This window comes from Chiloscyllium punctatum, chromosome 1 (genome assembly GCF_047496795.1).
Source record: "Chiloscyllium punctatum isolate Juve2018m chromosome 1, sChiPun1.3, whole genome shotgun sequence".
NCBI classification, from domain to species: domain Eukaryota; kingdom Metazoa; phylum Chordata; class Chondrichthyes; order Orectolobiformes; family Hemiscylliidae; genus Chiloscyllium; species Chiloscyllium punctatum.
The window spans coordinates 49,011,606-49,027,514 of record NC_092739.1 but is presented as its reverse complement, the minus strand read 5'-3'; the positions used below and the strand labels follow the sequence as shown (position 1 = coordinate 49,027,514).

Genomic DNA, 15,909 nt, shown 5'->3' with positions numbered 1-15,909 from the left:
GTCACTAGATTCCATCAAGATAAATATGATAGCCTTAGTAGAAATTCTGCTGCAGCAGGTAATTGCAATAATTTTAACATTTAGATTGTGAAACTTCGCATTCCAGAGACACAAGTTTCAGTGCAACCTAAAACACTCTTTACTCAAGAGTCAGACACTGGAAAGAGGAGTTAATTTTCCACTTCCAAATAGGACAGCTGACAGGTACTTTGTTTTTAGCATTGAGCAAACATGCAAATAGTTTAATGGTTTATTAATTCAGTCAACAGTTAATATTACAAATATTTAAAAATTACTTAATATAAATAGTGGCAGCAAACCATTCCAGTACAGAATTATCACCAGTACAACAGACAGACTGGAGGATTAGACATCAACAGAAATATGAAAACAAAGGAAGTAAAGAAGTTGAAAATGAAACTAAATCAAGCTTGAGGTGATCTTGTGTCCATAAAAGCATGGGTTCTCCTTTATTTAAAAATCAAAAGTACTAATCAACTTGCCCTATAAAGTACAAAAAATGAACAGAATTGGCAGAAATTGATGGCTGTCTAATTTGCATAACAAGAACCATTAGTTGCTAATTACAACCGAAACACTCCTGTAAACCACTGCTCTGAATCTATACACAAGCATTTAATTAGAATCTAGAGACTTTAACAATATTACAAAGATTTTAGCTCCAAAAATAAATCAACATAAAATAAATTTTAAGAATTAGCATCATAAAATTATGTTTTCACAAAAATACAAAATAATATTAATGACACTGGCTGAATAAGAAAATTATTCCAAGTATCATGCTACAGTTGAAAAAGTAGTCGTATTTTTAAAGTAAAATAAAATAAGAACAAAATAGGCAAATATGCATGAAAAGTATCTCCTTTTTATCTTTTTTTAGCAAAACACTATCCAAAATAACTACAATCATTTACATCAGTACAAAGATCTCTGGATTTAAAAATATTAGCATGACAAAGGGGTAAAATTTCTGACAGTAAAAAAATGACTGTGGATAACTAGTTTGCAAATATGCAATGAAAAAAATAAATCTGCATTAAAAGGTTTACACTGTTATTCTTTTTCTTTTCTTACAAACATTAGAAACAGTATTGCACATCACAACACAGAGTCGAGGTTAGTCAGCCTTCCAAAATGTGTTATATTCAAGTCTTTCAGCATCTTTGAGGAAAGGCCTCATGGCCAGATGCAACAGGGGTTAAAATGTCAAGTGTTTCCCATAAAATATATTTGCTTATGTTTTCTTTTGCAAAAACACAGCATGGTTTTAAAAAAATTAATTTCTCTGCAGAGCCCTGCACCTGGGCAGAAATACATACATTCGGGGAACACAGTATGTGAACAAGCTTATTAGAATATAAAAATAATACAATCAAAACAAAATAATTACATTTCTACAAAAATAGTGAAAATAAATATGATTTCTTTAAAAAAGATGCATTACAGTGTTTGCCATTTTCTCCATGGCAATGCTGAATAATTCAGGTGCTACAGTAATAAGGTTGTCTCAGGAAAGAAATGACAGCAGATGAAACAAAAATCATTCTACCACCACCCCACCCTTAAAAAGGGCTCATTTAAGATTTATATAAATCAAATTAATTTAAACTATCTTGGTGATTTTACGCCTTTAATTTTACTTAAGGAGTTGGGGACATTTCAAATTACTGCACTTAGGTTCTGCAGTTTTATGTGGAAGAGTCCTCCTAAAGTTACCATGTTAGTTTATAAATGTTTCGACCTTCCAAATTTAGGAAGCAAAATGTATGGAAAAATAAAATTATCAATTTGTTAAATCATTTATTTGCTGAGTTAAATTATATATGCAGACCTTTCAATAATAAACATAGCAAAACTATCAATTTCTCTTCTAAATTCAGAAAATTGAGGTATTGCAAAGGAGATGCCATCAGTCAAAAAGTGTGCCCTAAAACAGCTGACTGTTGGAAAGAACTCTCACCAAGATACAAAATTAGTGCATAACAAATGCCAATATGGGTGTCAGAAAATGGAACAAATTTGGCAGAGAACGAATGCTCCAAATAGCCTGGAGAACCATGGTAAGTAACAAATGGGGCATTAGCCAATAAATAAATTAGTAAAAAAGCTATTCTTCAAAACAGCATTGACTTCAAACATTTTAAAATGTGCATCACAATCACTATAAACAGCAGAGTTAGACATAAACTACATACACAAAAGCACATCAGGAGACCACCAAATGTTCAAGACCAACATCTTGCTTACATAAAAAGATTGTCCCTAAGGATTATATACAGTTGTTCTATACAGTAAATGCTTGTAATGGCATGATCACCTTTATTGAATAAATAATTGACACCCGCATAACTTTCAGCAGCTTACAATACATTTTTCATTCTAGTGTGGTTAAACTGCAGAGAAATTCAATGCTTTAATGTCAAACCAGGTTAATTTAACACCATAGTCATCTCCATTTTGACTTTAAAATGGCTAGTTTGCTAAATCATGTAACTTGTGTGATGTAATCAGTACCATTTTATAACATTTTTGGAGGGGCTTGGAGTTTGGTGATTGTTTAGCAGTGTGCTGGCCATCTTTGGTTTTTAGAGGAAGTCTGAGCCATTGTACCAAAGAGTTTTATGAAAGGGGCAATGAAATCAAAAGCTTTTTATCCCATTGTTTACCATGTACTAATTTGTTTTAGAATTCTATCTACTTTTTAAATTTATATTTAGGACAGCAACTTACAACACTAAACAAAAACACACATATTAACAAGATTGCACAAGGAATACGAGATTACATCCAGTCTGCAAAAATCAAACTCCACAACCCACCAGGTTACAATAGTGGCTGCACATCTACTCTAAAAGCTATTTTGCATAATGTACACAAAGTGTAGCAGTAGGACATTCTTGTTACAGGAGTCACATTAATACATGCAAGTTAGATTTTTTTTTCCTCTTTTTATTTTAAGCTATTGTTGTACCTTTCTTTCATGCGAACTAGTTTTTCTGAATGCTTGCCAAAAACTGACATCACATCCATTGCTGTGAAGGAACATGTATGAATATACTTTTAGTGCATGCATAAGGTGTACAAGTAAACATGCAATTGTTTAAATTCACATTCTAATCTGTGGCAGTCTAGGCCATTGCTGTCTGCATCTAATTCTTCCATAATGCAGCTGCTATAATTATGTTTCTGATCCCATTTTGTTACTGCATGTTCTGGCATTTAACATACCTATATAGCAGCAAAGCTTCTATTGTAGCTCAAGAATAATAAAAATGCTAAAATTGTTAAACCAGATCAGTCTCTTGAGGTATTATTTCTTGCAAGTCAAAATGGAGAGCAAAAACGTAACCCTACTTTTTTTTTTAAAAAGTTTGTGTATACATTGCAAATAGCAACATTAAAAAATAAAATTTTGTGTGGCAGAAATCACTCATCTATAGCTAAACTTGCCTCCTACTATTTGCTACCTTTGGTAAAATTACTAGGGACAGGTCTTGGAGATGAAACTGAGCTTCTGGAAATAAGTGCATGCTCCACCCATTAAAGATAGCAGCAAACTGTGCGCCCCTAAGTGGCAACATTCTCACTTCTAATTTTAAGTTTTTCTTATATAAAAAAATAACTTGAAAAAACTACAAAAAATCCTTTTTTCCAAAAACATGAAAGTACCTCAAAAAAGTTAGTAAAGCCTGAGATGCAGGGTTTTGGTGACAAACAGAGGCCTGTAGTGTATTAGCTGCTATATATGATGTATGCATCGAGAGCTGGGGTAGGAGGCAGAAGAATGCACTTATTTCTCCTAACTATTCATGGTTTCTTCAGCCTTTTTAAGCCTCATGCACTCTCCTCTTTTCATCTGTCATGATCCTTCAGGTGCCTGAATGTTATGTTCAGCTCCAGCGGAAGTGAACCTGTCGAGGGCGGTCGGCCCCCTCCTTCACCAGCGGTTTGTGGAACTCCCGGCCGGCACGAGAGTGGATGTTTGCCCAACAAAATTCACAGTAATACTGCAGACAAGTGACATTGGCACAGAAAAATGGAGCAAATTTTCCACCGCATCGAGCACCCTGGCACTCATCACACATTTGATCATCTAGCACGTATGGCTTAACTTCCACCTGTTGGAAGAAAGTGGAATTTATGGTTAATATTTCTTTCCTTACAGTCAGTACAAGAAATGAGGATCAAAAATGCTCAGGGCATATAAATTAGACTTAAAGTTTTCAAGTTATTAAAACTATGCTCATCATGTTGGAATTATTTTGAATGTGCTGAGTCACCATGCTCCATGATCTATTTTCAAGAGATGAGACAAAATAAATAAACTAAGTTCCCAACTCTTGATACTAATCAATTGTTTCATGTCTTATTGGCTGCAATGCAGGAAATAGCTGATTACACCAAAAAGCCCGCAGATGGAAGCATAAAAGTGACGCATAATTGAGTGTTTCTCTTTCTAAAAGAGAAATTATATTTTAGCTACTGTTGGTAAAAACTCTACCGACTGGCAAAGCCCAGAAGACTGAACCAAAGGGGGAGATGTCATAGAACATGGCATGTGGAAAAAGTAGTCCGAATACATCTCCATTCTTTTGCAAAAAAAATGTTTTGCTAATATTAGCTTTATCTTTGTTATTGACAGTCTCAAATCAAATCAAGATAGGGACAAAAGTTTAGATCGGCTGGAGTGGATCTGGGTTCACCAGATGCTAAAACGAAATACCACAGGCTGGAAAAATACATCCTACTGACCAAGTTGATTTAAATGGATGATCTTATACCAGGTTAACAATAAATGCACACTGTAAATGGGACAACAGCAATATGTAAATCAAGTCAAATTCACGAAAGTGTCCTTTGCTGTGTTGCACAAGGATATGATTGAGCCCTGTGCACGTGTATTAGTTGTTAACTAATCACATTTTGTCATTCGAGATGTATGCTTATTGTTTTGAGCTGGTTTTCAATATTTTACAATTACATCAACAATAAAATCTAATTTTCTTTTCCTTGAAAAGGGCTTTTGGTCAATGAGTCTCATTTGTTCCCACTGGAATGGACTAAGTTGTTTATAGTGCCCTTGTACTCAGACATTGAATTCAGTATCAGTCAGGTTCACAGCATTCAGTATCAGTCAGGTTCACAGCATTCAGTATCAGTCAGGTTCACAGCATTCAGTATCAGTCAGGTTCACAGCATTCAGTATCAGTCAGGTTCACAGCATTCAGTATCAGTCAGGTTCACAGCATTCAGTATCAGTCAGGTTCACAGCATTCAGTATCAGTCAGGTTCACAGCATTCAGTATCAGTCAGGTTCACAGCATTCAGTATCAGTCAGGTTCACAGCATTCAGTATCAGTCAGGTTCACAGCATTCAGTATCAGTCAGGTTCACAGCATTCAGTATCAGTCAGGTTCACAGCATTCAGTATCAGTCAGGTTCACAGCATTCAGTATCAGTCAGGTTCACAGCATTCAGTATCAGTCAGGTTCACAGCATTCAGTATCAGTCAGGTTCACAGCATTCAGTATCAGTCAGGTTCACAGCATTCAGTATCAGTCAGGTTCACAGCATTCAGTATCAGTCAGGTTCACAGCATTCAGTATCAGTCAGGTTCACAGCATTCAGTATCAGTCAGGTTCACAGCATTCAGTATCAGTCAGGTTCACAGCATTCAGTATCAGTCAGGTTCACAGCATTCAGTATCAGTCAGGTTCACAGCATTCAGTATCAGTCAGGTTCACAGCATTCAGTATCAGTCAGGTTCACAGCATTCAGTATCAGTCAGGTTCACAGCATTCAGTATCAGTCAGGTTCACAGCATTCAGTATCAGTCAGGTTCACAGCATTCAGTATCAGTCAGGTTCACAGCATTCAGTATCAGTCAGGTTCACAGCATTCAGTATCAGTCAGGTTCACAGCATTCAGTATCAGTCAGGTTCACAGCATTCAGTATCAGTCAGGTTCACAGCATTCAGTATCAGTCAGGTTCACAGCATTCAGTATCAGTCAGGTTCACAGCATTCAGTATCAGTCAGGTTCACAGCATTCAGTATCAGTCAGGTTCACAGCATTCAGTATCAGTCAGGTTCACAGCATTCAGTATCAGTCAGGTTCACAGCATTCAGTATCAGTCAGGTTCACAGCATTCAGTATCAGTCAGGTTCACAGCATTCAGTATCAGTCAGGTTCACAGCATTCAGTATCAGTCAGGTTCACAGCATTCAGTATCAGTCAGGTTCACAGCATTCAGTATCAGTCAGGTTCACAGCATTCAGTATCAGTCAGGTTCACAGCATTCAGTATCAGTCAGGTTCACAGCATTCAGTATCAGTCAGGTTCACAGCATTCAGTATCAGTCAGGTTCACAGCATTCAGTATCAGTCAGGTTCACAGCATTCAGTATCAGTCAGGTTCACAGCATTCAGTATCAGTCAGGTTCACAGCATTCAGTATCAGTCAGGTTCACAGCATTCAGTATCAGTCAGGTTCACAGCATTCAGTATCAGTCAGGTTCACAGCATTCAGTATCAGTCAGGTTCACAGCATTCAGTATCAGTCAGGTTCACAGCATTCAGTATCAGTCAGGTTCACAGCATTCAGTATCAGTCAGGTTCACAGCATTCAGTATCAGTCAGGTTCACAGCATTCAGTATCAGTCAGGTTCACAGCATTCAGTATCAGTCAGGTTCACAGCATTCAGTATCAGTCAGGTTCACAGCATTCAGTATCAGTCAGGTTCACAGCATTCAGTATCAGTCAGGTTCACAGCATTCAGTATCAGTCAGGTTCACAGCATTCAGTATCAGTCAGGTTCACAGCATTCAGTATCAGTCAGGTTCACAGCATTCAGTATCAGTCAGGTTCACAGCATTCAGTATCAGTCAGGTTCACAGCATTCAGTATCAGTCAGGTTCACAGCATTCAGTATCAGTCAGGTTCACAGCATTCAGTATCAGTCAGGTTCACAGCATTCAGTATCAGTCAGGTTCACAGCATTCAGTATCAGTCAGGTTCACAGCATTCAGTATCAGTCAGGTTCACAGCATTCAGTATCAGTCAGGTTCACAGCATTCAGTATCAGTCAGGTTCACAGCATTCAGTATCAGTCAGGTTCACAGCATTCAGTATCAGTCAGGTTCACAGCATTCAGTATCAGTCAGGTTCACAGCATTCAGTATCAGTCAGGTTCACAGCATTCAGTATCAGTCAGGTTCACAGCATTCAGTATCAGTCAGGTTCACAGCATTCAGTATCAGTCAGGTTCACAGCATTCAGTATCAGTCAGGTTCACAGCATTCAGTATCAGTCAGGTTCACAGCATTCAGTATCAGTCAGGTTCACAGCATTCAGTATCAGTCAGGTTCACAGCATTCAGTATCAGTCAGGTTCACAGCATTCAGTATCAGTCAGGTTCACAGCATTCAGTATCAGTCAGGTTCACAGCATTCAGTATCAGTCAGGTTCACAGCATGACAAACCACAAGGAATGATTTGGAGGTGCCGGTGTTGGACTGGGGTGTACAAAGTTAAAAATCACACAACACCAGGTTATAGTCCAACAGGTTTAATTGATTGTCAAACACCTGAAGGAGTGACACTCCGAAAGCTTGTGTGCTTTCAATTAAACCTGTTGGACTATAACCTAGTGTTGTGTTAATTTTATCACAGGTAAGATCTCTTTACCCTGGACTCCCTGCGAGCATTGCCATGACAGATCAAACAATACACTTTAATAAACCTGCTCAGATCAAAAATAAACTACTATAATCCACCATAAAACCAAAAAATTGAAATGGTTACTTTTATTTAAAAGGCGTTATTTGTTCACCTCATTTTCTCATTCTCATATGTAGACTGAAAAAGTCAATTGTCAAATTAACCTTAGATTAACAGATTAACTGTGGCTATATCATACTTAGAAAACAGCATACTGGTAATCCAATCATGTTCCACTGAGCTAATTTAAACAGTGTGAACAAGTTAAGAAACAGTGATAGATGCAAACTAATGCACTCATTCATCTCTCAAAAGTGATTAAGCATTCAAAATACTCAGTTTGTGTGCATATTCACAAAAATGAAAACAGAAATGTCTTGGAGGGCTATGGGACTGAAATAGATTAGAAATAGGGCGTGCCAAGCTATGGAGGAATTTGTAAACCAAGATGAGGAATTTGTAAGCCAAGATGAGAATTTTAAAACTATGTTGGTGTTTGATTGGAACTCAACATAGGTCAGTAAACACATGTGACTGAAACTTGTTGAGTTATTAAAATGGCAGAGTTTGGGATGAGCTCAAGTTAATTGAGAGAGTGGCCAGGAGTCTACATCTTGGAAGATTCAAGACTACAGGTCACAAAAAGCATGAGTGAGGATTTCACAGGAGCAGTCAAGCTGAGAATGGTACAGATGTTAGAGGTGTAAAATTAGATTATTTCAGTGAATTTACAGATGAGTTTGACAGTTCATTTTGGGATTGATTATGACTCCATGGTTGTAAACAGAAGTGCAATCTCAGATTATTACTAGAGAACAGAATTTGGAATGAGGATCAAAACCAATAGCTTCAGTTTTCCCCAAACACAAATGCACGCACATTAATCCAACGTAATGGCACAGAAACCTTTTTCATTTACACTTGTTGTCAACGTCCTTTATTTATACAAGACACCAAGAAACACAATAGTTCATAAAACAATGTTCAGTTTAAGTCAATTCCCCATCTGCAAAAAGACACTTTGAATTTAGCAGTGTAAGATTGTTCGGTTCAAGCTTATTTAAGCTTGATAACGCAATGACTATGTACACAACTATTGAGTGTAAAATTAATATGCCAGCATGAAGTATGTGGAGGTTAATTTGAACAGCTGAAGAGTTTAATGTTAATTTATAGCCTCAGCCTCTTCACAAGAACAATGACACCATAAATATATGCTTCATTTAATCACATCTGCAGAAATTGCATATTAATAAATTATGCATGCATGGTGCTGCTGTTAATTAAAGTTATGGGACACATGTGAGAGCTTAGCTAACAAATTAATAAAAGGAACAAAACCTAGGACAGCAAAAATGCTAAATCGTGGAAAATATATTAATTTTAAAATCAACAAAAATGGCAACTACAATAAATCTCGGAAAAAGTATTCTTTGGCTGGCTGGGTATCTGGCACACACAAATTCAGCCTCACATTTAGATATTCAAATCATGCAGTTTCTGTTTGCCAAAAATTGTTATGCATGTACTCTCCTGGTTAAGACACAACGAACTTCAAAGAATTTAACAAATCATCAAGAGCTAACAGTCTCAAGTGCGTGCAAGGGTGCTGCATGATTCAAACTAGTTAATATGTAGCTCAACAGCAGTAGCTCAGGCAGGCTAGTTTCCCACCGCCTAGCTAGCTAGAACCAAATTAATGGTTAGCATATTAGCTTACAGGAGAATTTGAGACTAGAGGCTGATAATTGGCAAGTCACACTCACACCATAAAACGAGACCATAATATGAACGTTATATTTGAAAGTGAAGTTACTCAATCTGAACCCAAGGTATTAAATGTGATCAAAAGGAATTATAAATGAATGGGGGAAAATTAACTGCGTTAGAGTGGTAAAATACATGAAAAGATATGATTAGATATGTAATGAATAGTCTTTAAGGAATGGATGACATAGTATAGCAACTACGCATTTCTTCGCATAAAATTCACAACAAAGTCCGTCAACCAAGGCCAACAAAGAAAGTTAAACTTTGCATAAGGTTAAAAGATATTGGTCTATAAAGTTGCCAACGATACTAATAAAGCTGACAATTGAGGATTTTAGAGGGGATAAAGGAAGATCAAGAAACTGAAATAAATGGAGAACAGAATATCAATTAAATGAGCAAAAGGCACTAAAACAGACTGTAAAAACCTTTAAGTAGATATTGACTTAGTTCACTACCAGCAGGGTCTGGGGATTCTTGAAACAAAACTGGTACAGAAGCTAAATACAACAAACGTTTTATTAATCAGCACCAATGGCTTCAGGAGTTTCTCATTTGATCAAATATTCTGGATAATCAAGAGGTCCACATAATCAATAAAAATAAACACATTAAGCAATAAAAATCTAATGAAAGTGGCATATGCATCACCATAATATCATGAATCACTTAAATAATAGTGCAACACTGCCTTACAGGCAGACAATCTTCTCATTCACACCCTCAACTGACACCATGATAGATCACAGTATTTGATGAAAAACTGACTCAAAATTGAATGGACTCTTGGATATTTCATGTGGCCATTCAATTGAACAAGTGCATTTATACTGAAATAAACCAAAGAACTATAATAATTGGACAGAATAGAGTCATAGATGTACAGCATGGAAACAGACCCTTCATTCCAACTTGTCCATGCCGACCAGATATCCCAACCCAATCTAGTCCCAATTGCCAACACCTGGCCAAATCCCTCCAAACTCTTCCTATTCCAGATGCCTTTTAAATGTTGCAATTTTACCAGCCTCTACCTCTTTCCCAGCAGCTCATTCCATACACATACCACCTTCTGCGTGAAAAAGTTGCCCTTTGGTCTCTTTCATATCTTTCCCCTCTCACCCTAAATCTATGCCCTTTAGTTCTGGACTCCACCAGCCCAGGAAAAAGACTTTGACTAATTATCCTACCCACACTCATGATTTTATAAATCTCTATAAAGGTCACCCCTCAGCCTCCAACGCTCCAGGGAAAACAGCCCCAGCCTGTTCAGTCTTTCCCTATAGCTCAAACCCTCCAACCCTGGCAACATCCTTGTAAATCTTTTCTGAACCCTTTCAAGTCTCACAACATCATTCAGATAGACAGGAGACCAGAATTGCACACAATATTCCAAAAGTGGCCTAACCAATGTCCTGTACAGCCACAACATGACCTCCTAATTCCTGTACTCAATACTCTGACTGATAAAGGAAAGCATACCAAACGTCTTTTTCCATTATCCTTATCTACCTGCGACTCCACTCTCAAGGAGCTATGAACCCGCACTCCAAAGTCTTTAACTCAGCAGCACTCACTAGGACCTTAAGTTTAGGAGTCCTGCTAAGATTTGCTTTCCCAAAATGCAGCACCCTCCCATTTATCTAAATTAAACTCCATCTGTCACTTTGCAGCCCATTGGCCCATCTGATCAAGGTCCTGTTGTAATCGGAGGTAACCTTCTTTGCTGTCCACTACACCTCCAATTTTGGTATCATCTGCAAACTTACAACTATACCGCTTATGCTCACATCCAAATAATTTATATAAATGAAAAGTAGTGGGCTCAGCACTGATCCTTGTGGCACTCCACTGGTCACAGGCCTCCAGCCTGAAAAATAACCCTCCACCATGACCCTTTCAGACTGTTCTGTATCCAAATGCTTAGTTCTCCTTGTATTTCATGAAATCTAACTTACTAACCAGTCTCTCATGGGGAACCTTGTCGAACACCTCATTGAAAGTCCATATAGATTACATCCACTGCTCTGCCCTCATCAATCCTCTTTGTTACTTCTTCAAGACACTCAAGTTTGTGAAACACAATTTTCCATGCACAAAGTCATGTTGCTTATCCCCAATCAATCCTCACCTTTCCAAATACAGGTATATCCTGTTCCTCAGGATTCCTTCCAACAATGTGCCCACCACCGACATCAGGCTCACTGGTCTATAGTTCCCTGGCTCATCCTTACCACCCTTCTTAAAACAGTGGCACCACGTTAGCCAACACCCCCCCCCCCCCCCCCCGCCCCACCAGTCTTCCGTCACCTCACCTGTGACTATCGATGATACAATCACTTCCCTAGCTTTCCATAGAATTCAAGGATACACCTGATCAGGTCCTGGGGATTTATCCACCTTCATGTATTTCAAGACATCCAGCACTTCCTCCTCTGTAATACTGACATTTTTCAAGGTATCACCATCTATTTCCCTACATTCTATATCTTCCATGTCCTTTTGCACAGTAAATACTGGCGCAAAATACTCATTTATTATGTCCCCCATCTCCTGTGGCCCTACACAAAGGTCGCCTGGCTGATCTTTGAGGGGACCTTTGTCCTTTTGTCCTTAATTTGTAAAAACCCTTTGGATTCTCCTTAATTCTATTTGCCAAAGCTATCTCATGTCCCCTTTTTGCCCTCCTGATTTCCTTCTTAAGTATACTCCAACTGCCTTTATATTCTAAGAATTCATTTGATCTATCTTGTCTATACCTGAAACGTGCTTCCTTCTTTTTCTTAACTAAACACAATTTCTTTTGTCATCCAGCATTCCCTACACCTATTGGCCTTTCCTTTCACCTTAACAGGAACATACTGTCTCTGGACTCTCGCTATCTCATTTCTGAAGGCTTCCCATTTTCCAGCTATCCCTTTACCGGTGAACATCTGCCCCCAGTCAGTTTTTGGAAGTTCTTGCCTAATAGCATCAAAATTAGCCTTCCTTCAATTTAGAACTTCAACTGTTAAATCTGGTCTATCTTTTTCCATCACTATTTTAAAATGAATAGAATTATGGTCGCTGGCCCCAAAGTGCTCCCCCACTGACACCTCAGTCATCTGCCCTGCTTTATTTCCTAAGAGTAGGTCAAGTTTTGCATCTTCTCTAGTAGGTACAACCACATATTGAATCAGAAAATTTTCTTATACACACAAATTCCTCTCCATCTAAACCTTTAACACTATGTCAGTCCTAGCCTATGTCTGGAAAGTTAAAATACCCAACATAACCACTATCATTCTTACAGATAACTGAGATCTCCTTACAAATCTGTTTCTCAATTTCCTGCTGCCTATTAGGGGTCTACAATACACAATCTCAGTAAGGTGACCATCCCTTTTTTATTTCTTAGTTCCACCCAAGTAACTTCCTGGATGTATTTCCAGGAATATCCTCCCTCAGTACAGCTGCAATGCTATCCCTTATCAAAAAGGCCATTCCCCCACCTCTATTGCCTCCCTTTCTATCCTTCCTGTAGCATTTGTATCCTGGGACATTAAGCTGCCAGTCCTGCCCATCCCTAAGCCACGTTTCTGTAATTGCTATGATATCCCAGTCCCATGTCCCTAACCGTGTCCTGAGTTCACCTGCCTTCCCTGTTGGGCCTCTTGCATTGAAATAGATGCAGTTAGATTTATCAGTCCTACCTCATTCTCTGCTTTGTCCCTGCCTGCCCTGTTTGACTCATTTCTGTTCTCAACTGTACCAGTCTCAGATTGATCTCTTTCCTCACTATCTCCCTGGGTCCCACCCCCTACCTAACTAGTTTACATCTCCTGAGCAGCATATTCTGGCAAACGTCACAGGACGAGGAATATAATTTTTGCCGGTTTAATTTAATTTAAGGTGCAGGTTATATCAAAATTTGCCATAATTACTTTGTGTCCATTTTTGTGGAGGAAGATAAAAGATATCTCCCAGAGAGAGATTCAAGGAAGTAGGGAAATTGAGGAATTAAAAAGGAAATTAAGTTTAGCAAGAAGGCAGTGTGAAGAAATGAGTGGAATTGATAGTTATACAGCACAGAAACAGACCCTTCAGAGCAACTCTTCCATGCCAACCAGATATCCTAAATTGATCTAATCCCATTTGCCAGCATTTGACCCTTCCTAATCATATACCATCCAGATGCCTTTTAAAATGATGTAATTGTACCAGCCTCCACCACTTCATCTAGCAGATTATCCCATACACGCACCACATCTGCATGAAAACGTTGCCCCTCACTTTAAACCTCCTCCCTCTAGTTTTGAACTCACCTACCCAGGGAAAAAGACCTTGGTATTCACCCTATCCATGCCCTTCATGATTTTATAAACCTCCAGAAGGTCACCCTTCAGCCTCAAGCGCTGCAGGGAAAAAAAGTCCCAGCTTATTCAGCCTCTCCCTCTAACTCAAACTCTCCAAACCCAGCAATATCCTTGTAGTCTTTTCTGAACTCCTTCAAGTTTAACATCTTTCTGGCAGACCAGAATCAAACAAAGAATTCTCAAGAGTTCTACATTTCCAAAAAGGTTTAAGGTGTAGAAGCAAAAGCAGGTCATTTGGCTCAAAGTCTACTCAGTCATTCAATGAGATCTTTGTTGATTTGATAATCCTCAATTCCACTTATCTGCCTTATCCTATTAAGCCCAATTCCTTAAATGATTAGAATCCCTGAACATGGAATATATAGTATGGAAACAGCCCAGCATTACATCCGTTTACGGTAAATGTTTGCACAAATTTGCCACCCGAGAGAAAGATTCCTTCTAATATCCATTTTAAATAGGTGACTCCACTACGGAGATTATGTCTTCTGATCAGAGACACTCGCATGAGAAATAACCTTTTGACATCGACACTGTCAAGTCTCTGAAGAATCTTGTATGTTTTAATAAGGTCTCCTTTCATTTTCCTAAATGCCAATGAAAAGCAGCTGTATCTAGTCAACCTCTTCATGAGAAAATCCCTCCATATCAACCTTACGAAACTTCTCTGGGCAGCCTCCAATGCCAGCATGTCTTTCCTTAGTTAAGGGGTCCAAAATGTTTCACAGTATTCAAGGGGCGATCTGACCAGCGCCTTGTTTTGTTTTGGTAAAGCTTCTAAATTTTTGTACTCCATTTCCTTTGAAATATAAGCTAATATTCCATTTGTCTTCCCAATTACCTGTTGAACTTGGATACTAGATTTTTTGATTCAAACACGAGGACCCCCAAATCCCTCACTGTTGCTGCTTTGTGGAGTATTGTCCATTTAAATAATTTTCGGGTCTTCTATTTTTACTGTCAAATTGCATAAACTCACATTTTGATACGTTATATTCTATTTGTTACATTTTTGCTTAGTTGTTTAACCCATCTATATTCCCTTATAGCTTCCCCATACCAGCCTCAATACCTTGTCAAGGCATACAAGACCACAGGCCAAGAGCTGGAAAATTGGAATAGAATGAATGCTTGTTTTTGACTGGTGCAGACTTAATAGCCCATTGACCTTTTTCTGTGTCGTTGACCTCTGACTTACTCTCTACCAATCTTGTGTCAACTGCAAATTTGGCAAGAATATATTCACTTTTGTCATCCAAGTTACTAATACATGTTATAAATAATTGTGGACAGGCACCGATTCCTGTTGTACTCCACTAGTTAGAGGTTGCTATCTTGAAAATGCCCCTTGATTGAACTCTTTGCCTTCTATTAATTAGTCAATCCTCTAGCCTTGCTTATACCCCAACATCATGAGCGCTTATTAGAATAGGAATATACTGTCACTTGTAATTTTCCAAAACAAGATTAAAACTTCTATAAGTTTTAACCACAGTACCTAAATTAATTAGTCTTTTAGTCATTAAATGACTAAAATAAAGTCATTAAAGAGGAAAAAAAGGTAAAAGTTCATCACAGTTCAATTAATGACTCCTGGGTTCAGGGTACGCTGAAAAACTGGGCCAAAAATCACCAAGCAGTGCCAGTCCGAGCCAAGACCACCACGTTGAGATCTCCATACTGGGCTCTTGGAATACTTGGATTCTGCTGGGACAGGGGAGGTTTGAGAGAGAGGAAAGAGAGAGAGGAAAGAGAGAGAGAGAGAGGAAAGAGAGAGAGAGAGAGAGAGAGGAAAGAGAGAGAGAGAGAGAGAGGAAGAGAGAGAGAGAGAGAGAGAGAGAGAGAGAGAGAGAGAGAGGAAAGAGAGAGAGAGAGAGAGGAAAGAGAGAGAGAGAGAGAGGAAAGAGAGAGAGAGAGAGGAAAGAGAGAGAGAGAGAGAGAGAGAGAGGAAAGAGAGAGGGAGAGGGAGAGAGAGAGAGAGAGAGAGAGAGAGAGGAAGAGAGAGAGAGAGAGGAGAGAGAGAGAGAGAGAGGAGAGAGAGAGG

The 15,909-nt window shown here is 38.4% G+C and overlaps 1 protein-coding gene across 2 annotated transcripts in view; it reads right to left on the bottom strand.

The window, feature by feature from the left end:
• Window positions 1-208: 208 nt before the first annotated feature.
• cpeb2 (cytoplasmic polyadenylation element binding protein 2) overlaps window positions 209-15,909 on the bottom strand; it is a 128,206-nt gene continuing 112,505 nt past the window's right edge. For both annotated transcript variants that reach the window (XM_072555938.1, XM_072555949.1), the window contains one exon: window positions 209-4,139. In XM_072555938.1, the coding sequence (XP_072412039.1) occupies window positions 3,912-4,139 (228 nt within the window). In that variant the 3' untranslated portion in view covers window positions 209-3,911. The remainder of the gene's footprint in view (window positions 4,140-15,909) is intronic.